Consider the following 24,243-nt stretch of genomic DNA (forward strand, 5'->3'; position numbering starts at 1 on the left):
TTTTTAACGTAAGAGGTAACAGAAATGTTAAATCTGGTCTTCCCTGGCTCTTGCTGAAGGACTGTATTCAGAAGTGGATTGTAAACTCTAGGTAATCCTCTCATTAAGAGCTTGATCCGAAACCTAGTGAAATCCATAGAAACACTCCTGTTGAAGCCAAATGACCTTTGGATTATATCCTAACTGGATGGTAATGCCAGTTCTTTAACCAAGATAGCTTTTCTCCCAAATGTTTATTTAGGAGATTCCTGAGTATCCTCACTCCTTCCCTCAAAATGCACTGAGAAAGAAGAGCTAGAGGAAGTAAAGCATGGTTCAGTCCTCCAACAGCTGATGGGACTTTGCCGATCTGTTTGCTGGACCCTGCCCTGGTGGTGCCTGTCCTGTATACCATCAGTGCAGCATTCCCCAGCTCCTTCAATCAGAAAGTGAAAATGGGGGTGGGGAGCAAAATCATTCTTAAACAGCCGATTTAAATAAGGTTTGGGGTTCCATATGCCTAATTTATTATGTCCAGATACATTTGGGATGGTGACTTCTAGAAGGATTACAATGTACTATGACAGCCACGTAAAAACAAACCTCACCTGAATTTTTATTGGATTCACCACTTTCTTAGTGATTGCACCTGGAGACCTTAGTCGGATGGCTTCCAAAGTGCACCATTTAATTAAGAGAAGCTTCTTAAGGTCATCTTCAGATATTTCAATATTCTCTTTACCTGTTGCATTATAAGAAATAATATCGTATGGATAAGACAGTAAGAAGTACAAGATTTCACATGGGTTATGAGATTTCATCATGCACTGAAACGTTTTGCTAGAGGACTTCTGGTAGAGTGCCTCTAGAATTTCCAGTGTTGTCTAGAATGCATTCCTCAAACAGTTTAACATGATTTTATATTCTGGTTGGCTAAGCCACTTTGATATTGTTTTAGCATGTAAGGGTTTTAAATATATCTGGTCAATAAGTTTCAGACTTGTGATAGTGCAACAAAAACTTGATAAAATGTTGATGAAAAATGGTAATTTTTGAAGTGTATGTAAAATTTTGACCATTTCTAGTTTTAAACCATGTTAAACAATGTGTGTAGATGGCTTCTGTGACTTAGTGGATAAAGCACTGAACTGGGTCTCAGGAGACCTTGGTTCTATTCCTGGCTCTGCAATTGCCCCGCTGGGTGACATTTGGCAAGTCACATTACCACATCTGCCTCAGTTTTCCTATCTGCAAAATAGGGAGAATGACACTGACCTCCTTTGTAAAGTGCTTTGAGATCTGCTGATAAAAAGTGTTATAGAAGGTATTATTGCTGTGCAGAATCTCACTGCACCTATTTTTAAAACCCATTAAATTCACAGAACCTTTAATTTGTTACATTCCTTACTGCCTAATCACATGACCCTGTTATCTGTGTGCGTCTGCTCCCCTACTCTTTTATTGTATCTGTGTTATGACCGTGACTTGCTGTGTCACACTGAATTTAGATGGCATGCTCTTTGGGGCAGCAGCTTTGACTTGTTCTGTGGGGCATCCAAGCACAATTTTGGGCACTAAAATAGTAATAATAATTAGAATCATAGAATATCAGGGTTGGAAGGGACCTCAGGAGGTCATCTAGTTCAACCCCCTGCTCAAAGCAGGACCAATCCCCAACTAAATCATCCCAGCCAGGGCTTTGTCAAGCCTGACCTTAAAAACCTCTAAGGAAGGAGATTCCACCACCTCCCTAGGTAACCCATTCCAGTGCTTCACCACCCTCCTAGTGAAAAAGTTTTCCTAATATCCAACCTAAACCTCCTCCACTGGCACTTCAGTCCTCACCCTGTTCTTTATTTGATTTCATTAGGTTTGTTGTATGTTCACAGAGTCCATTGTAAGACAATAGATACTTGAGTACGTTTATACATCTTACTTTTACGTACTATGTTAGGCTCACTGATTCTCAGGACAGTTTTAAAAATGTAAGCAGTTTATAAGGTGTCTATTGAAGGCTACGAAGCACTCTGCAGCAATGACAACATGAGATGATAAAACATCTAAAAAGGAAAGGCAGCCAGACCAAATGCAGAGCAAGGCAACATCACTGAAATACTCCATGGCCCAATGGCATACAATAACCTTCAGGAAAACCAGCCATCCACAAAGGTTCCCATTGGGCACACACAAAAAATGGGGAGAGACTTTGGCAAATGCTAAATAAATCAAACATGATAGGGGTCATAAATGGTTCACAGTAAACAGACCAAAACAAGTAGGACTTTCAGCATGCCCTGATTGCAGCCAACAAAGAACACAGGTAGACCTCCAATACAAGGGAGTCCACAAGAAAATGTCCTTGACTAAGAAAGTCCTGCTTTCCAGTCCTAAGTGAGTCAATGGAAGCAAGATCAAAGCAGTCTCAGGCCAAATACAATAGGGACACCAGGAATTTGCCTTCAGGAATGAGCACAGCCATTACAGGCAGATCTGTCCACCCTTCCATTGACTTGAGAAGAAGGAGTGAGTAGTGCTTCCTAAAAGACATATGATCATATATTAAACATGGGGCTTGGAGCCAGGAGGTCCTGAATTCTCTCCCTTTCTCTGGCACTGGCCTTAATAATGTTTTAAACATTATTTCCAGAAGTAACTCCACTGAAGTGAATGGAGTATAACAGTTTGAAACAGCTTTGAAGTCAGAATCAAGCCTTGTTCCTTTGACAAGAAAACCCTTAGAAGATATGAGAGATTTGACCCAAATGCTAGGCCTGAGCCTGAAGAGCCAAATCCTTAGATCCTTGCTGAGTTCTTACATAATTTTTATTTATTTCTTGCATTGATATCAACAGGTAGTTTTGCTTGAGTAAGGAATGAGCAAATCCTGAGTAAAGATCTCAGGGTTTGGTTAGTTATTATTTATATTGCAGTTATGCCTAGTAACCCCAGTCATGGAGCTGGACCCCAATGGGCTTGGCACTGTACAAATTCAGAACAAATTGTTATTTTTTAAATGTATGTTCTAGAATACTACAGTCATTTATTTCTGGTTTATTACCTGCTTTGCCAAAAACAGAAACGATGTCCTCCATGATCTTCTTGTAAATAGAAGTGTGGGATAGTATAAATGCCAGGGTCCAAAATGCCACCTAAAGAAAGAGACTGAAAGAAGTTACCTCAGAAATATAGAGCTGTATTAAAACTTGTAAAAGTCTCAGGTCATAAGAACAGGCTAGAGACACACCTGTCTGGGGTGATCTAGGTATACTTAGGGGGCTGGGACTCGACCTCTCAAGGTCTCATCCAGTCCCACATCTGTCCCAAAGCTCAAGTCCAGATCCAAACCACCCTAAGTTTTAAGGGGTATTTGGAGTGGGCCCCTCCCTCGTGGAAAGCAGATGAGGATGACACTGTAAAACAGTGTGTGACTTCTATTGATTCACGATGGACATGGAGAGTATGCGAAGGAGTTTCAAAAACTGCTAAGTGGTCTGAGAGATTGCCAAAGGCCCTGGGATAATAAGCCTGAGTCTCATCCCACTTACATCGTTGTCAGATGGAAGTGGCTATTAAAGTCAGTGGAAAGCCAGTGCAAGAGAGAGTCAGGTGATTAGCGAGAATATAATGCTGAAATGCATTTGCAAACCAATGAGTTGCAATTCAAGTTTTAAATGCAGGGAAGGGCAAAACTGTTGGGCATGCAAAACACAGGAGCACCTGTCTCATATTAAAAAGCTTTCCTTTTACAAAATGAATGTTTGTGCAGTTACCTAATTCCTTTTGTGGGCGTGTGATGACCTGGGGTCACTGCGGTGTACCCCCTTTCAGTTAGGAGTGGCACCACACTTCCCTTCACCCAGCTTATAAACAAGCCCATACAAATCTTTTTATCAAAGAACACACCCTTTTCAAGGGTCACATTTATTATTAACAAGAGCCATCACCTAAGTAGGAGCTCACTCAGGCTATGACTGCACTACCACTTATGTTGGTATAACTTACGTCGATCAGGGGTGTGAATAAGCCACCCCTCTGAGTGACGTAAGTTACTCCGACCTAAGCGCCAGTGTGGACAGCGCTATGTCGGCAGGAGAGCGTCTTCTACTGACATAGCTACTGCCGATCGCTGGGGATGGATTAATTAAGCCGACGGGAGAGCTCTCTCCCAACAGCTTAGAGCAGCTACACTAGGGAGCTTACAGAGGTGCAGCTGCATCGGTGTAGCCGCTCCACTGTAAGCTCTCTAGTGTAGCCATAGCCACAAATACACCTGGGGACATTCATCATCTCAGGCTTAGTCCAACTAGTGATCTCTGTTTCCTTCCTTCATGAGACTCTTCTTTCCTGCATCTGTAACCAGCCTGTTTGTGGAACCCTTCCCAGTTCCTTCTCTAGGGGCAAAATTAAGTCAACCTAATTTATGTTAACATACAGCCACTGCAGTAATTAAATCCCTTTTGCATGTCCACACTATGTTGTTTGGGTCGCCGGTGCGCGTCCTCACCAAGAGCGCTTGCACCGGTTTAACTGTCAGTGTGGGGCATTGTGGGCTGGCTTCTGAAAGGCAGCAACAGTCGATGTAAGCAATGCAGTGTCTACGCTGACACTGCGTTGACCTAACTATATTGACCTGCGCGCTACGCCTCTCGGGGAGGTGGAGGTATTAAGTCGGTAGAGTGGGTGAGTTGCATCGGTGGATGCTGCATTGTAGTGTAGATGCTTACAGAGTTAGGTCAACATATAAGATGCCTTATATCAATCTAACTCTGTAGAATAGACTAGGCCTAGATTATTCCTTTTCAGTCTTTCCCTAAGCTCTCCTCCTTGGAGTGTGGCTGCATTAATTTAGCCTCTCACTCTGTCCCCTTAAACAGGTTTCTTCTCTGGAGTTGGGTCCTGTTTATTAAATTGTCTTGTACACAACTCTCCTCTCTGCAGCTGAGTTGTGGGCTAGTCTGTTGTAAGGCCTTTGCCAGCTGCTCCCTCAGCTGCCCCCTTCTCCTTAATTAGCCCTCAGGGCACTCAGCAGGCCAGCGTTTCTCTGCTGATATCCCGGGCCTTTGCCCTGGAGGGAATAGGCAGTATATATGCTAGTCCCCCTCTCCCAGCTCATTCCCCATTGGTTGGCTGAGAGAGGAATCTTGGCTCACCCTCTCTGCAAAACTCCTGGCCCAGAGTCCTTAAAGGTACAGTGATGGAATTTCCTCCCAAGCACCAATCCTTCCTGGGAGCTGTTCTATTAAGTTAGATGGAATATATTGGCCAAAGGTATAAACATAACCCAGTCACTGTACAACATTAAACAGTGCTAAATAAGGTCCAGGGTTTGGTATATAGAGACCTAAGCCTGCTTAACACCATGGCAAACATGCCATTAAAAATCTTTTTAATGTTTGATTAGAGATACGGAGAAAAGCAAAAACAGTTCAAGCACTTGAAATGTAAAATATGCAGTAAGACTGTCATTTTAACAACATTTCTCGTTCCCTTTAGCTGGAGAGAGTTTTAGGAGGAAAAGTCCACTTGTTTGACAATCTCTTAGATGGTAATAATTGTCCTTTTGGGTAAAAGCAAAGAAGTTAGTTGGGATGGGCTGGAGCTGCTGTTGAGTCCGATCCCGTTTCATCTCAGCTGGTGTTTAGGATTCAGTCAGAGCTGGCAGGGCTGGCAATGTCATCTGGATCCCTCTCTCTGGCCTGGTCTGGTCAGGACACCTCTCAGGATCACAAAGGCCTGGGGTCCCAGGAAACAGTGGGGATGAAGCTCACTCCAATAGTCTGCATCTGTTCTTACATCTTCTTTCTCCCCCCAAAGCCTTTCTTTAAGGACTGAAAGGCAGTGGCTGGAATAACCCATCCCCTCATTATTTTGTCTACCAGTTAGGCCCAATATCCAACATACAAATTTTGGTTCATTAATTTCCAGTTCCACACCTTCTGTTTTCACCAAGGTGGACTTCAACATAATCCTTGAATCATATCAGCGTGGCCTTTTTTCATCTGGACTAATTTAGTCTGTCTGGTTCCTTTGCACCTGTTTATAATATTCCTCATTGAAAGCAACTAGACCTACTTTCCACCAACATTTATTATAGGTTATTGTAACAGCTTATGAACTTTCATACACATTTACAATTGAGCCTATACTTATGGTAAACTTGTAGGTCCAATTATCACAACAGACTGTCCCCCCTAGGTCCATATTTTATATATATTAGCTGCGGCATTTCCAAGGAACTGCTTCAGTACAGACTGGAATGGAGAAGGATTCAAAGAGCCGACCCCATAGAGATGGGACCAAGGCTAGAAGAAGATAGAGAGAGGTAGAACTTTTCAAACCCTTAAAAGGCAATGCCACAGGGTGGACTGGATTGACCACTAGGCACCACTGCCTTTAAGGGGCAGACTACCCCATCACAGGGTGTAAATGCATTTTGTGGGAACAATGCTTGTACCCAGCTGTGAAAATCTGCCCCTAATAAAAGTCTAATAAAAGTTCAGATGAGAAGCTGACAAAAGATTAAGGGCCAGATTGTGAACTCTTGTTGCTATTGTTGACGAGTTACTAACCGGAGTAATTCCAATGATTTCCAGATTGTTAAGCATAAGGGGTAATGCATGTTGGAGGTGATCACTTGAAATGAAGTGGGAAATTGCGGGATAGATGTTATGCATAAGAGGTTTGAATTGGGCAATTAAGGGTAGCAGGTGGTGTGTGTGTTACAAATTGTTTTAATGAGCCATAAAAGCAGCATCCCTATTGAGTCCATAGTTTTTGGTGTCTTGCAGAGTTATGAATTTAAGTTCCCAGGCTCACCTTTTCAAGGTGTGTGGTGGGGTGTACAAACCCCACACTGGTGACAAAAGGGTTAAGGAGCAGCTCTGGGCCCAGAAAGCCCCACAGGAAAGGCTGAGCTCAAAAGGGAGCAGCTTAGCTCAGTCAGGGTGGATGCAGCAGGGGAGCAGTTGTGTGTTTCAGGCTCCTACTGAAAACCTGCCGAGGCCTCATGCAGCGGGGCCAGGCCTCATCAACAGGCCACCCCAGAGCTTTCAATTGAAGAGGTTGATGAGGAAGAGATGCAATTGCGAGAGGAAGACCCACTGAACCACGGACAGAGAGGGCTCCAGGAGGGACTCAGAGGCTCCCAGTGACGCCAACAGAGAAACAGAAGCCAGGGTATCAAGTGGCCCAGGGAGCAGGCGTAGGGGCACTCTACCCCCTAGGGTGCACATTTTGAATTATTGTTTCATTGGGCCCTGGATTGGAACCTGGTGGAGCAGGGGTGGCCTGGGTTCCCCTACCCCCGGCTATTGATGCTCGCCACTGGGCAACATAACCCAGAGTTCTGCCACCAGACAGTGCTGCCAGGAGCCCCCCCACCAACAAGGTGTTGGGCAGGTTTTCTTTGAGGACGAGTATTGAAAAATAAAATCAGATATGGAGTGATCTGGTCCAATCAAAGAGAAAGAAAGTGTTCCTGCAGCAATCATACTTACAGGCATAGCATTCGCTTGGGAGGCCCAGAGCAATAAGAGAGCATAATTGGGAGCTAAATGTTTTCCATGCAAGTTATCCAGGAGATGCTGCAGCAGTGTCTGTTATAAGTAAAAGCATAAATAATTGGGTACATCCTTCCACCAGTTTATCAATTAAAAATAAAGCTAGTTAACAATCTTCAATGCCAAATTAGATAGACAAGAGCTTCCCAAAGAAGTGAAATTCACTCCTGTGCAGAGGCCAACATGAGGTCTTGTGAGGACTCAAGGGTCTTGTGAGGACTCTAGGTGACGTATGTGGTGTAGAGGCCTTGTGCTGGTATGTGTATGGGGTGAATTTCATGCTGAGAGAATGTATATATCCACAAGTCATCAGCCTGGCTCAGAGGCCAAGATCCTACAAGCACAGCAGATAGTGGACATGCAAGGGAGTCAAGTTTAAATTCACAATTCTTGGTCTGATATATTATGAGACATGAAAGCTAGCAACCACTGGTATATATCAATGATAACCTGGGATGCCCAGATGTCCACTGGCACATGAGTATTTGTTACTGTTAATGGAGATCCACATCTTGAAATTGTTACTGTTTCCTCAAAAACAAAAGGCCAATTACCACGCAGGTTCCATCATCTCAAGTACTCTGACCCAGCCAGCCCTTGTATGTAACAATATTCATTGACCAGAATTTTCACCATTACCTAAGCAGAATAAGTACAGGAACAAACCCTCTATTGTAGCTGTAACTTAGTGTACCTGGCTTCAGATCTACTTAGTCACCAGCACCTTCTTCTATCTATTAACCTAAATACCTGTTTGAGGATCTACCCACTCTACACCAGCACTTACAAAATACCTTGTAAAAGATTTTACATGGCTCACAAACCAGAGCCCCCAGCAGGAAACACTGAAGAAGCCCTTCTCTTGACTCCTTCAGCTGGTGACCTCTGAAAGTGGGGAGGCAAATTTGATGGCCAAACTCAGCTCAGAACTCTCAAGAGCAGCATGTGACATCTAAGGACTTGTCTAAACAGCAATTTAGTGTGCACTAAGCTGGGATGTGACTCTACAGAGCTGCATTTGCCATGCACTAACTGACTGTGTGGACCCTGCTACTTCGCACTAAAAGTTCCATAGTGTGTTTTGATCGACTGCAAGTGCACTACAAAACTTTTAGTGTGCAGTAGCAGGGGCCACACCAGTTTGTGCACAGCAGGCCGGTGTGGTGGATATTTACACCCCAGCTTCCAACATGTTAAATTGCCATATAGACAAGTCAAGAGTCTAGTAAAATAAACTAAGCTGATTGGTGAGGTTAAAAATGATGGGCTTGAACCTGCTGCCTTTGAAGTCACTATCACATTTTTAAAGTGTATCTATGCGAGATGGGCTTGGTAGGCCTAATGGTCTCTTCCTGCTCTGAAATGCCTTATGTCCTTTATCCCTGCATACAAAATATAACTGCAGCAATGCTGATCTGGCACTTTATTTAAAATCCTCTGATCGATTTACCTTGGAATTGCTCTCTGGCGGGTTGGCTCTCTCAGCGTCTGATACCACTTTTTCAAACACTTTTAGAAGCCATTTTTTGGATTTAGACCAGTTTCTGTGAAGAAAAAACAACCATAAAATAGGAATTATTTGAAATGCATTTGGGAAAACAATTCCGGCAGCACAGCACAACATCACTTTCACGGAGGAGGACTCCTCACTTTCTCTCCAAGCCTTCTCAGAGCACCTCGGTACTACTCCATTGATGGAGAGATGTAACAAGCTGATTTTCAGTACTGTTGAGTCAACTGGAGTCAACACCAGCAGCGGATGCTCAGCAACTCTGAAACCCGTAATAGCTAAACACATGGTCCGATGGCCAGAACAGGGACCTGACACTCAGCATTCCTGGATTTTCCTGCCAGCTCTACAACCGGTTTCCTGTATGACCTCGGACAGGTTACTTAGGCCAAATTTTTTCCAAAAGTGACCATTAACTTTGGGTGCCTCAGTCTTTGGGTGTCCAATCTGAGAAAACAAGGTCTGATTTTTGGAGCTGCTGAGTACCCACAGCTCCCATCTGAAGGCAATGAGGTCTGTGGGTGCTTACAACTAAAAATAAGGCCCAAGATGTCTCAGGTTGGGCACTGAATACTGAAGTGCTGGCCCAAGAGAATAAAATGACAGGATGGGACGTCTTTTACAAAACCAGCACCCTCATGCAGCGGTGTAATTCCATTGACTTCAGTGGAGTTATCCCTGTTTTATACCAGTATACGTTAGAGGAGATTCAGGAGTCTAATTTTTAATGGACAAAATTTAAAGCCCAACTAACACTGCATTTGACTGAAATGGAGTCAAAGGCAGAACATTGTTTTCCGGAGAAATGCTGCTAGGTTACCAGGATAAGACACTTCTAATAGGTTTGCAAGACTTGCCCCATTCCCCCACCCGCTCCGTTACCTCATAAAATACTCAGGCATCTGGGACCCATATTCAAAATCCTCATCATACTTCTGAAAATGCTCTTCAAACTCCTTGATGTCACTCTTGTTTGTTGGACAGACACCTTTTCCAAATAAGATATTTACGGTTGCTGGATACATGACAGATCTGTAACAACAGAAGCACTGCAGCATTAGGCCAATGGGAAGCTGTTCTAGCATCTTGTCAGGTATGTTTGATTACCAACAGAAAAGAAACTCTTTGGGCCTAACTGTGGAACCTTACCTCATGCTGGGATGAAATTCTCCCCTGTGTAGAGGGGCCAGCAGGACTTAAGCCTTCAACACAGAGTTTAAGTGGGACCTATGTGATCAATAACCTTGCACTAGCCCTCAGCTTGTGGTCAAATTTTAGCAGTTAGTGAGCACTTACTCTCCCGAGTAGCAGCAGGATGGCCCTGTGCATTGGAGTACCCTCTCCCCATCCCCATTATCCATCAGTCGGATTCCAAATGAGCTTCCTTGCTAGGACTTCCCCAGTCAGTAGCTGCATCAGAACCTCTTCTCCTGGGTGATGCCCACAGCAGGGGCTTAGAAATGTAACCCCACGCCTGGCTGCATTACATTCCCATCCTGAGTCCTGCTGGGCCAGGGGATGCTTTTCCCCCCTCTCCACCTCCCTTCCAGCCTGCTCATGTCTGTTCCTTCCCTCTGCACATATCCCCAGCGGATTTCAGTGGGGGTCATTAGATCTATGAATTCCTCACACATCTTCCCCTGAACTCCAGCTACTGTTTAATGACTACTAGAGACAGAGATGGTTTCATTTTGTTTGCCTTTCTAAATATCATAAGCAACATTTCTCCTGCTGTCTCTCTAGAGCCATCTGCTGGCTGAATGCATTTCAGCTCCAGGTCAGCTATATAAAGATTTTTCAACCAGTGTGTATTTCAATTCTTTCAGCCCCCATTTTATAACCAACCAACCAAACAAAAGGCGCGTAATAAAGGTGTACAGCACAAGATTTATTATATTCCCCTTATGTATTTCTGCAGTTGATTATCTTAGTTATGACCTAACTGGCTTGTTAAGTTTTAGGATATGTCTGCACTGCACACCACTGGCAGGGGTGGCTAGAATATGTGTAGTTATGAGCCTTAGGGTATGTCTACACCCAGCCGCTAGTTCGGCGGCTGGGAATCGAAGTTCTGGGTTCGACTTATCGCGTCTTGTCTGGACGCGATAAGTCGAACCAGGAAGTGATCGCCGTCGACTGCGGTACTCCAGCTAGACGAGAGGAGTACCGCGGCGTCGACGGGGGAGCCTGCCTGCCGCGTGTGGACCGAGGTAAGTTCGAACTAAGGTACTTCGAACTTCAGCTACGTTATTCACGTAGCTGAAGTTGCGTACCTTAGTTCGAATTGGGGGGTAAGTGTAGACCAAGCCTTAGTGAAAAACAAGCCATTTCCATACTGCAGTGAGTAAGCTACACACATCAGTGAAAGGCTCTGGCAGAGGGGAGGCAGTGGGGAAATGCCTTTCCACACTGCCTTCTTTCTGCCAGAGTCTTTCCCTGAAACAGGGAAAGGCCCCGGTAGCTGCCTATGGTGGGGAAAAGGAGGCAAAGGTGGGGAGATGCCAGAGCTTTTCCCCACTGCCAGTCTTTCCCGGCTGCCTCCCCCATGCCAGAGTCTTTCCCCACTGCTGCAGCCTTTCCCTGGTGCTGGAGAAAGGCTCCAGCAGTGGGACAGTACACCGCTAAAAACAGGGTACAGGGCTCAGGCATGTCTTTACGCATCTAAGCAGTGCTTCACCATCCACACTGCTATTTATACCCAGGCTGGGGTTGGGGGAAGGGCAGCTGTACTCTACATGCAGGGGCGGCTCCAGGCACCAGCGCAGCAAGCACGTGCCTGGGGCGGCAAGCCGTGGGGGGCAGCCTGCCGGTCACCGTGAGGGCGGCAGTCAGGCTGCCTTCGGCGGCATGCCTGCAGGAGGTCCGCCGGGTCCCGTGGCTTTGGCGGCAATTCGGCGGCGGCTACGCCAAAGCCGCAGGACCGGCAGACCTCCTGCAGGCGTGCCGCCGAAGGCCGCTTGATTGCCGTGCTTGGGGCGGCAAAACACATAGAGCCGCCCCTGTCTACACGCCACTTTAAGTTTTGTGCAGAGCAGACGTACCTTGTGACAAATGGCATTGGGTCTACAACATCTGAATGCCTCACTTTACAAATATGGATCAGCTTCATTTCCACATAATCACAGGCCTGCCAAAGTGTATATGAGCCGCACAACTGGGGAAAAAGCACTGCGTTATCAACAGGTGAGACGTGTACAGCTCTGCCCAGGCAAATATGGAATAAACTTCCCCAAGAATTGAGATCCATCATAAACCTCATCACTTTCCACTCCGAGTGCAAGGTGTAGTTCTTTGACCTTGCCTTCTCTAATATAGCAACAGGTATATTTATATGGGGAGGGATAGCTCAGTGGTTTGAGCATTGGCCTGCTAAACCCAGGGTTGTGAGCTCAATCCTTGAGGGAGCCACTTAGGGGTCTGGGGCAAAAATCAGTACTTGGTCCTGCTAGTGAAGGCGGGGGGCTGGACTTGATGACCTTTCAAGGTCCCTTCTGGCTCTATGAGATAGGTATATCTCCATATATATATATAAAAAAAAAGCCCACTCCCTACCAAAAAGACACTCCACTGCACACGCTTCTCCCATGGGGAAAGACTGAGAGAACAAACGCATATGACAGATGTTAGTCACATTGCTTAATGCAACGGTAAGAAGGTGCTTAGATACTGTGGTCATGAGTGCGATATAAAAATCTGTACAGAATATTAGACTATCAGCCAGGTACTTCTTGCGCAACTGGCACGAAATCCTGGCTCCACTTAAATCAATGGCAGAACTCTCATTGACTTCACTGTGGACAGGGTTTCACCCTGGATCTTTATGGGAATTGTTTAGTTCTGCCAAGGGGTACATGAGCCAGTGCTTGTCAATATAACTTGAGAAGCTTCCTAGACATGTGAAGCCTTGACCAGAGGTCCCCTTGGCAAATACCTTGGTAAGTAGAGGAGGCCGTGCTTACTTTTTTTCAAAACTTTTAACAGATTTTTCTCCGTGGCAGCCAGTCCCAGCCTCCACCCTCTCCAGAAATCACTTGAGGAGCTGCACCAGCCAGCTCTAAGCCACCGGGCACAGCGAGGCAATGAATGGCTTGCTCTGCATTCCTGGAGGAGTTTCTTCTGGGATCCCACAGCCCAATCTCCACCTGCAGACTTTATAATACGGTCACTGGTGCAGCTGCTATTTATTTAGCAAAGAACATGGACATCTGTTCAATAGAGCACGATTATAAAAGTCCCATACCTTATTAGATCACTGAGATTCTCAGTTCCTGCTGTGCCCAAGCAGTCCATGTGCTCGTGTAATTCTTGACACAGAGTCCCAGCAAAAAGGTACAGGCTAGAGGTACCCATTTTTCCTTTCATCATGCTATAGAGTCTGCTATGGTTCCGATAAAAGAATTCTGCAGGAACTGAAGCTTTAAATACAAAAAAGGGAGGAAGTGTAAAGATTTTGGAAACTAGCCAAGGTAAATTTTAAATGTCAAAAGGGTCTATTTGGTATATTACTTGTGATACTGGTTTCAGTTTACTGTAATCTTACTCTCTATGGGTGAAATTCATACCCATGAAGATTTTATTCCCACAGCCTGCATTTCTGACCTTGTAAAGGGATCAGCAGTGGTTAACACCCAGACCCCACTAAGTTTTACTTCTCCTGCTCAGTAGGGAACTTCCTCCTTCTGCCTTATAAAGCTTCAGTCTTGTAAATAAATATGCCAGACACTTCCCCTGATTTATGTGCCAGGCAGTTCCAAAGGCACGTTTTGGAGCTTCATGTCGAGAGCATACAGAATCGCTCCTCCATTACCTGCACTGAGCACCTGCTAGGCTTGGGGGGATGGGGCTGTACGGGGGGAGTTCAAGGAGTTACTGTTAATCTAAAAAGCTGTAAGTGGTTTGGGATCTAAGTGTTTATTGCTCAACAGTTCCCCACACTTTCTCCTCCGCAGCAGGTGCCGCTGTGCACTCTGGGAAGCCATTCCCCTCGGTCTCAGCCCTTGGGGACAGTCCGACAGCAGTGCATTGAGATGAAGCCTGGTGAAGGTACGGGGGTGACACCACCATCACCGGGGCCCAGCTGAGGACATTAACAGGTGTCATTTCTTCATTTTGATAATCTGGTCACTTTATTCAAGCCTTGTATTAAATAGTAGGTGTCATCACAGCAGGTCCCAGGACCCTATGAGGAGCACCGTTTCTGTGGGGGGGTTAAGCAATGTACGTGCTTTTAAATATTTGTAATAGTAAATGGGCCCGATTCCATTCTCCCACAGTTTTCACTCCTCTCCCCTGTGTGGTGTTCGTGAGGGAAGAGGCAGGGCCAAAATGTGGGAATACATTTCATGGTGTCTAACAGTGCTGCCAACTCTCACAATATCTTGATGCCCCAGGTGTTGGAGTCAAATGACTGCATAAGAATTTCAGCTTTCATTTGAGAACAAAGTAAGTTTCTGGCCCTCCTGGCTGTGAATAAAAGTTTGAAAATGTGACCTGAGTGGCCCAAAAGGCAGCAACCCTGAACTGTATTATTTTGAAAATAATCCCACGATTTTGAGGGACCTGACTCATGATTTTGAAAGCTTGAGATCGGCAATACTGGGATAGGTGATTAAACACCGGTGCAGGGGAAACTCTTGCCGTCCATTGGCACATTGTTGTTTTATGGCTAGCAAAGTCAGATTGCACCATATGTATTTGGAGGTGGAAAATGCAGCCTGCAGTAGACAGCTGCTGGCTGCACCATCCAAGCCCATTTTTAGGGGGATCAGAACTGCCCTATTTTGGTTCTCATCACTGCAAACATGCAAAACATCTAATCTTCTATCAACTCATTTCACTTACCATTGCTTAAAGGATGTGTGAATGGGATTCAAGTTTGGCATAACACACCAGCAAAGTGTGTCCTGCGTTCTCCTCTACTGTCTCTTCTGCTAGAGGAGAACAGCTTACTATTGCTACCAGCTAACAGTTTCTCCTTTTGTTCAAGTGGTAGAAGTCTGTCCTATGGCTCTGAAGCTCTTACATGTGCCTACCACAAAGAGGCCCTGATACCTGGTTGGGGCTGTTAAGTTTTACTGCAATACAAACAACAATACGGGTTGTTGGTTCAAAAATCTACTGATGACATGTTCTGGGGTCATTATACATGTTCAGGGCCTTGGACAACAAATAGTTACAGCTGTGTGTGACAGTTTGGGGAATATGTTGGTGTCAATTTATAAATTTCATTTAGTTTTGTGAGGATCATTTATGATTGTAACCTGCATTGTGGATTAGAATCTCCATTTTCTATATGACCCATTTTTGTGTCTGGCGCTGAGCACCATTTTGAACTGGCATATGTGTAGCTTGCTCCAGATGTATAACAAAGCCAGAGAGGATGGGGTTGGGTAGTGACAGGACTGGTAGTGACATTTCTCAAGCTGGGGAGAGCTAACACAAGAAGCGTCATCCAGCCAGCTCCAAAGGAATATGAGCTTGCTAGTGACTCTTATCTACTGCTGCTGGGGGGCTCAGGAGGACTGGGGCACAGGTTCCAGGGTCTAGGTGGCTGGAGTGCAGTGTCCCACTGCCATGAGGGATGTCAGACATGGGGTCTGCACCTTGAGAGTGCCCCTGAGTGTTCCAGAACTGGGAACAATGATCTGTCACTACCCAGATCCAGGGAGTTTAGTGGCCCCTGCAGTTGGATACCCTCACGATAGACTGGTGTCTATCCAGAGAGCAGGACTGGCCCAGGCAACGACATTGTGTATTGCATTTGCCCCTTAACTTTGTGCTTTGATTGTGGATTAAGATATGCATTTAAGATCCGATCCAAAGACCCATGGGCTATGGATCACGTCTTTAACCTTGATGGGTGGCTAGATTAGCTTTCCTTTGAAAGTGAGATATCCCTTACTTGTGCGCTGGACCGTTTGCTGCACCGCCTGCTCAAAATCTATGTCCTTAGATGTAAAAAATGCTTCAATCCCCTCTTCCTCAGTCACAAAGGTGAATCGGTTTCCCAGAGCAAACACTGTGAATACTGGCCCATACTGCAAAAACAAGGAGTTAAAAAATTAATGACTTTTGCAAAGACATTTTATGGGAGACCACAGCTCTGATCCTGCAACAGGAATTGCACCAGTACAATAGAAATGTTGAGATGGTAAGAGAGAAAGAAAATAAAACCAAAGCAGGGGTAGAGGGGTGCAGCTTCACTATCTAAAATCCTTGTTCAAGAGCATACAGACGTAAATAAATTAGATTTGGATTCATAGATTTTAAGGTGAGAAGGGACTCTTGTGATCATCTCCTCTGACCAGCTGCATGGCACAAGCCACAGAATTTCACACAGTGATTCCTACACAGAGCACAATTATGGTTCAGCTATCACATAACTTCTAGAAAGACATCCCGTCTTGATTTAAAGACTCCAAATGACAGAAAAACGACTGCATCCCTTGGTAATCTGATCCAATAGTTATTACCCTCACAGTTAAAGAGTTGCATCTTATTTCCAATTTGAATTTTTATAACAAACTTCCAGACATTGGATCTTGTTATGCATTTGTGCTAGATTAAAGAGCCCCCTAATATCAAATATGTTTTTCTTGTGTAAGTATTTAAAGACTACGTCTTATCAAAACAAGGTTAAGTTAAATAGATTGAGGTCTTTAAGCCTTTCATTGTAATATGTGTTTTCCATCCCACAAATCATTGCTGTAGCTTTTCTCTGAACTTAGCTTCTCTAACATCCCATATCTATCCAACTCAATTCTTTCCCAAAACATCCAGCAATGAGAGAACTCACTACACTCACAATCCAAACTCTCCCAACTGTTTGGAAGCCAGAGCATTACTTTTCACCAGTTTTTTGTCTTTGAACTTCATTTGGGCTGTAATTATTGTGTGGTCTGTTCAGCAGAGCTGTCTTTGGGAGCCTAAGTTTATGTTAGGGAGACAGGTAAAATATTTTCAAGTAGACTTATAACAATACACTGAATTCTAGAGAGAAAAGATTGTCCTGTGGTTAGGGCCCTAGTCTAGTACTTGGGAGGACTGAGTTCAATTCCTCATTGTATCGCAGATGTCCTGTGTGAACCTTGTTAAAACACAGTCTCTGTGCCTCAGTTCCCCATCTGTAAAATAGGAATAAGAGTTCTCCTCTGCTGGGATGTTGTGAGGATAAACACATTAAAGCAGGGGTTCTCAAACTGGGGGTTGGGACCCCACAGGGGGTTGTGAGGTTATTACATGGGAGGTCGCAAGCTGTCAGCCTCCAAGCCAAACCCCGCTTTGCCTCCAGCATTTATAATGGTGTTAAATATATTTAAAAGTGTTTTTAATTTATAAGGGAGTTGCACTGAGAGGCTTGCTATGTGAAAGGGGTCACCAGTACAAACGTTTGAGAATCACTGCATTAAAGGATGTGTGGTGCCCAGATTACTATGGTAATGGGGACTATAGAAGCACATAAAATAGATTTCACAAGAGAGCAGTAGCAACATGAATTCAGTGCTTGTGAGATACCGACAGAGATTAAAGAAGTCCTCACTATCCATTGGAGTTGGTCATAACATTTTTTTGACAAAGAGTGGGTGGAAAGTGTAGGAAAGAGACCTCAATATTGATGCAAAAATGATATTAGTAAAATTATTATAACTTATTTTTATAATGTTAGGTCATTACAAACATGTCTGCACCTTTACTGAGTCTTAGGAGATACATATAATTACTTTCATACATATGGTGCTTGGAGAAAAGTACCTCACCTGCATATATTTTTGTTTATTTAATTATATGAAACATCCAAGCTAAGGAAATTCCTAGGAATTTTGTTGTCTGTCAATATGACAAACTCCACAAGAGTCAAGGAAGATAATACTATATTTATACAAACCCTAAATTGCAGCTTTTATCATTCCTATTTTACTTTAATGCTGTATTATTTGCTTTGATGCTCTGTTTTACAATATTATTGTCAATGTTTACTGCAGTTTGTGTTTTGTATAACATATTTCATTGCAAATTGTGAACGCTGTAAGAAGTGCTGTGTCAAAAGACTAACCAACCAACCAGAGCATCTTATCACAGAACAGGACTGCGAAGAGGTCCACTCATGGCAAGTGCACTTCCTTGGGGATGGAGCTGCGAATTAGCTTTTTGTCCCACCTGGCACCCCTTTCTGTCAGTTGCTCATGCTATAGCCCCCCCTCAGTGACTCGAGAGTCTCTCTCTTTGTGACTCGGCCCTCTGGCCAGGTGACTATATAAGCGCCCTCTTCCAGAGTAACAAAGTCCCATTGGACAAGCTGTCCATATACCATTTCCAGCACTCTTCTGTTCCATCTCCAGGTCTTGTGCCACTTTGGCACACTCACTCACACTCACTGGACCCACTCACCACTGTGGGTTCCAGCCCAGGGACTCTAGGACTAGCAACCTAGGTCTGCTCAGTCCCAGACCCCGTTGCTGTTTCCCTGAGCTCTTTCCTACTTCACTTCTCTATCACCTTTCCTATCTCTGGGTTCACCATTGAAGCATCCTCCGTTCCCCTGTGGCTACTTCACCCCTGTTGTTGAATTCCCTAGTCAAGGGCAGGACCCAGGGATTACCTTCCCCTTGGATTTCCTCCCTGGCCAATCCCCTTTCCCTGTAGGGAGTGACTTCAGGCCCCTTCGCTGAAGCCCATTCCTTTGTTGTTGTCTTTGTTTCTTTTTTGGCACAGCAGCCTCATCATACAAGGCAATGACCGACACGTTCTTCATTCATGTTTAGCCTTTTCTGTTTATGTCCTTTCACTCAGTCCAGTATCCTTAAGGAAATGCACCAAGGCTTTTTTGCATTATTCCATTCTCACTAGTCCCGTTAGGGAGCAATCTTTGATTCCAAGCCAAGTCAGTTTTTCATAAAGAAACTTTCTTTCCAAAGAATATTGCCCACAATGACCAACGGGTTCTTTGGTTTTGCACACATTACACGGCCCATCTTTATGTCTTTTAAATAAATTTAACTTATCATTTAAGACACAATGACCTACTAACACTCTAAAAACGACTACTTCACTTTCTCTATCATGACTGTGGAGTATAGTATTTTCTGATTTTTGAGCATACATCATAAATCCTTTGTCCTTATGTTTCCTTAGTCCATAGTTCTTGCCATTCCTTTGCAAGCTCCTTCGTGACCATGCTTTTAAATTCTTATCTGCTTAAGGAAATCTTAATATCCACCTCCTTGTTTTTTAGAGTTTGCTTTGATGCTTCATCAGCCGTTTCATTTCCAGACATTCCGAAATGCACCGTAATCCATGCTATTTTTACACAGATACCTACGTGCATTATTTCCATGGTTAGAAACATTATTTCACTTACTATGTCATTTCTGCTTCCCAAGCCCCTGTTCTGATTGTCATAATACCTAATGAGGAATCAGATAAAATTATGAAGGTTAGTGCCAACAATATCCTCATTAGTTAAGCTGTCAGAACAGTCGCATAATTCAACAGCCTTTTAGATTTCTGGATTCCAAGACTAGGTACACAAAAGCCTGTTCCCACTCAACCGACGCTGTTACCTTTAGATCCTTCCATAAAGACTTGGCAAAGCTGTTGATATATTCAGAAATGTCATTGGTCAGAATATGTGGTATTTGGCTTCCCTCAGTTTCTTCATACAATTCAAATCCACAAATCGGGGAATAACTGTCCAGATGTAATTTGATTTCCCATGACTACAAATTTTTTTAGTTTTCTCAATTTTTCTTTTTACATATCTCATTTACCTATTTTTTTTTACCCCAGTAGTATAAAGAAGTCTGTTTCAATCCATATAATTTTGTCTATCAAGCTCCCAGCAATCCTCATAAATCTGCTGTGTACTTCTATTTTCAAGATTCCCTTTTACTATTGCCCAAAAGGTTAGATCTAATAGTTTCATCCTTAGATTTATATGGTGCTTCTCCAGTGGCTATTTGCAGCACACACACTAATACTGGTAGCATTGTGCCACATGCCAATCACAGAGCTTGGGCTTGTAGCAGTTCCCAAGTCTACATGTTCCCAGTGTTCTACCAGTGTTCCCTCTAATTTTTCCCACACATGTGTGGAATGAATTTTGTTATGTGCACCAATACAGAGGTGATGTAGAATATCTGGGCTGGAAGGGACCTCAGGGGGGTCATCTAGTCCAACCCCCTGCTCAAAGCAGGACCAATCCCCAACTAAATCATCCCAGCCAGGGCTTTGTCAAGCCTGACCTTAAAAACCTCTAAGGAAGGAGATTCCACCACCTTCCTAGGTAACCCATTCCAGTGCTTCACCACCCTCCTAGTGAAAAAGTTTTTCCTGCTATCCAACCTAAACCTCCCCCACTGCAACTTGAGACCATTACTCCTTGTTTTCTCATCTGGTACCACTGAGAACAGTCTAGATCCATCCTCTTTGGAACTCCCCTTCAGGTAGTTGAAAGCAGCTATCAAATCCCCCCCATTCTTCTCTTCTTACAGACTCTTCTGTGTGACACATCACCTCCATATTGGTGCACGTAACAAAATTCATGTGGTGGGGGTGGGGCTGAGGGGTTTGGAGTGTAGGAGTGGGCTCAGGGCTGGGGCAGAGGGTTGGGGTGCAGGGGGGTGAGGGCTCTGGCTGGGGGTGCAGGCTCTGGGGTGGGGCCGAGGATGAGGGGCTCAGGGTTGGGGCAGAGAGTTGGGGTGCAGGAGGGGGTGAGGGCTCCAGCTGGGGGTGCTGGCTTTGAATGTGGGCTGGGGAGGCGGCGTTTGGGGTGCAGGCTGCCGTAGGGCTACAGTGGGGAGAGAGGACTCCCCCAGCTCTCTCTCCCCGCAGCAGCACCTGGGCTGGGGGGGGGGGAGAGGCACCTCTCCCCGCCATGGCAGATCCGGGCCGGGCTGGGGCCTGGGAGGGGCGCTTTTCCCCCATCCGTGGCAGGTCCATCCGCGGTCTGAGCCACTGGTGATGGTCTGCGGCTTCAGGCTCCCAGGGGAGCCCGAAGCAGTGTACTGTCCGTCACTGCCGGCCCAGAGGAACGCAGCTGTGGACTCCTTTCCGTACACACCCCAGTCACTGGCAGGCAACCAGTGGCTGCTGCCTGCCAGTGATTGAGGGCGGGGGTGGAGAGAGGAGCCCTCAGACGGCCGGCTGAGAGGAGCGAGTGGGTAGAGGGGGGGTCCTGGGCCGGCAGGCCTAGAAGAGTGCAGGGGAGGGGCCAGAGAGGAGAGGAGCCAACGCTAGTGAAGTGGAATGCCGGGCCAGGCCAGCGGGGACCCTGCTGAGCGCGGGCCTGCCGCCATTATAAACCCAGTACTGTCCGGGCTGGGCTGAGTTGGGGCCAGGGAAGGGGCGCTGCGGCAGGTCCGGGGTTGGGGGAGAGGCTTCTCTCCCTGCCGCAGCCGTGAGTGCCTGAGCGGCGCTTCCTAGGCTGCTGCGCGGCCGCACAGCTTAGAGGGAACTTAGATCTACACTGCAAATGAAACACCCGCTGCTGGCCTGTGTCAGCTGACTCAGGGTCGTGGGTCTCAGGCTATAGGACTGTACAGTGGCCATGTAGATGTTCAGCCTCAGGCTGGTGCCTGAGCTCTCGTCCCTATCTGGGGGTGGGTCTCAGAGCCCAGTCCCCAACCCAAGCCCAAATGTCTACATGGCAATAAAAGTCCTGTAGTCTGAGCTAGCTGACATGGGCCAGCATATCGTAAGAGTTGTTTCTGAGTCTGAACCAAAAGCTTGGCATCCATAGTTTAAAACTGGTCTTATCAATGCGCTATACATCATCATCAATACCTTCCTATCTGCACGCCATTTGTAGGGTTGCCAGCTTTCTAATTGCACAAAATCGAACACCCTAGCCCCGCCCCTTCCCCAAGGCCCCACCCCCTGCTCACTACATTTCCCCTCCCTTGGTGGCTTGCTCTCCCCCACCCTCACTCACTTTCATTGGGCTGGGGCAGGGGGTTGGGGTGTGGGAGGGGGTGAGGGCTCTAACTGGGGGTGTGGGCTCTGGGGTGAGGCCAGAAATGAGGGGTTCAGGGTGCGGGAGGAGGCTCCGGGCTGGGGCAGGGAGTTGGGGTGGGGGAGGGGGGGAGGGTGAGGGCTATGGCTGGGGGTGCAGGCTCTGGGGTGGGGCCAGGGATGAGGGGTTTGGGGTGCAGTATGGGGCTGCAGGCTGGGGGGTAGGGCCAAGGGATTCGGAATGTGGGAGGGGGCTGTGGGTTGAGGCAGGGAGTTGGGATATGGGAGGGGGTACTGGCTCTGGGCTGGGGCCAGGAATGAGGCGTTTGGGGTGCAGGAGGGGGCTCTGGGTTTGGGGGGGCTCAGGGCTGGGGCAGGGGGTTGGGGCACAGGCTTACCTCAGGCGACTCCCAGTCGGTGGTGCAGCAGGGCTAAGGCAGGCTCCCTGCCTGTCCTGGCTCCACAGTGTGCCCCAGAAGTGGCCAGCAGCACAAGGTCCGGCTCCCCAGCTCCCATTGGCCACAGTTCTTGGCCAATGGTAGTGCGGAGCCGGTGCTTGGGGCAGTGCGCAGAGCCCCATGGTGTCCCCCGCACCCCCTGCCTAGGAGCCAGACCTGCTGGCTGCTTCCGGGGCGCAGCACGGTGCCAGGACAGGTAGGGACTTGCTGCACCGCTGACCGGACTTTTAACAGCCCAGTCGGTAGTGCTGACCGGAGCTGCCAGGGTCCTTTTTCGACCAGGCATTCCAGTCTAAAATCAGACACCTAGCAACGCTAGCCATTTGTTGTCACTTTTACAGTTACTACATAAGTGTTTGTTGCTTTTTACATAAGTATTCATCACATTAATCTTGAAAAGGCCCCGATTAACTTTTCAAAAATTCCAGGTCGGAAATCTTTTTTGTGTTTTTGACATTTCCTTGGCCTTGGTACTTTTACTTTTACTTCCCATTCCATCTTCTTTTTGAATTTCCCAAATCCAAAACAGAAAAGGATCCATCCACTGAATTAAATCTAGTAGATGCTCCTGCATTCCATATTACCAGGTTATGCATATCAACAAATTGTTCTAGCATTTACAATTTAGGTCAGTTTTTTTCCCCATAGATCATTATGAATATTAAAGTCTCTGCAAATTATGAATTTTTTTACATTAGCTAGCTTTTCTAAATCTAAAATAAACTAATTTTATATGGATTATAAACATTATAAATACATATATCAGACGTTTTGTTCTGTATGGGAATCTCAATAGCATTATATTAAAAACTTAGTTTCTGTACATCCATATTGACATATCTAAGACCCTCTTTTATAAATATACAGACCACTCCTACTCTGGCAGCCTCTTGATCCCTCTGGAGTATATCATATCCCCATAGACTGAAAACAAGTTTACTTGTTAGCCATGGTTCTTGCACATATATTATATCAGGCTTTTTTCCCATTTCAAAGATAGCTTTCTTAAATTCCTGTCCATGCATTATTAAACTACACCTCTACCCCAATATAACGCTGTCCTCAGGAGCCAAAAAATCTTACCATGTTATAGGTGAAACCGCGTTATATTGAACTTGCTTTGATCTGCGGAGTGCGCAGCCCCGCCCCCCCGGAGCACTGCTTTACCGCGTTATATCCGAATTTGTGTTATATCGGGGCGCGTTATATCGGGGTAGAGGTGTATTTGCACCTCAGCTAAGGATTCTTAAGACCATGTTATTTAAGCTGTATTATTGCCTTCATTTAAAATCACATGAATGTGGTCTATTGAGAGGTTCTCTATCTTCAGATATTTTTCTGCTGCTTTTGCTATGATTTTAATTTTTTCGGTGTCCCCCGCCGCCGATCTGCAAGGTGCAGTTAAATACTTCTGTAATGAATGCTATAAACTTCTCTATACCTATAAGCAATACATGATCTCCCATTCCACTCATGTTCTGCTGCCCCTGTACATCTTTTCTCTTACTTGAATATTTTTCTTTTTCTATTTGCTGCAGTGGGTACCTTTTGCTGCATTTAGGTTCTGTGCTCTCTACACAGTCGTAATAGGAGTGATTTCCTTGACATTTACTGCACCTCATTGTTCCCTTACAATTCGCTGCCACACGTCCAAACCTTGGACAATTATAGCACATCATGGGATGGGGGGAGAGGGGGACACCTATGATTTAACCCAACAAGACTGACACCCAATTTGGATCCTATTCAAAAGTGTCTCACCTATAAGTGTTATACGTCCAGCCATAGA

At 45.6% G+C, this 24,243-nt stretch overlaps 1 protein-coding gene across 1 annotated transcript in view; it reads right to left on the reverse strand.

Annotated features, from left to right (window-relative positions):
• Positions 1-24,243, reverse strand: part of LOC135876672 (24-hydroxycholesterol 7-alpha-hydroxylase-like) — a 45,722-nt gene that overhangs the window by 10,063 nt on the left and 11,416 nt on the right. The window contains exons 2-8 of the mRNA XM_065401954.1: positions 15,950-16,085; positions 13,289-13,463; positions 9,931-10,080; positions 8,989-9,082; positions 7,476-7,574; positions 3,038-3,128; positions 588-721 (exon numbers count right to left, since the gene is read on the reverse strand). Coding sequence (XP_065258026.1) covers positions 588-721; positions 3,038-3,128; positions 7,476-7,574; positions 8,989-9,082; positions 9,931-10,080; positions 13,289-13,463; positions 15,950-16,085 — 879 coding nt within the window. The remainder of the gene's footprint in view (positions 1-587; positions 722-3,037; positions 3,129-7,475; positions 7,575-8,988; positions 9,083-9,930; positions 10,081-13,288; positions 13,464-15,949; positions 16,086-24,243) is intronic.

This window comes from Emys orbicularis, chromosome 3 (genome assembly GCF_028017835.1).
Source record: "Emys orbicularis isolate rEmyOrb1 chromosome 3, rEmyOrb1.hap1, whole genome shotgun sequence".
In the NCBI taxonomy this organism is placed as follows: Eukaryota; Metazoa; Chordata; order Testudines; family Emydidae; genus Emys; species Emys orbicularis.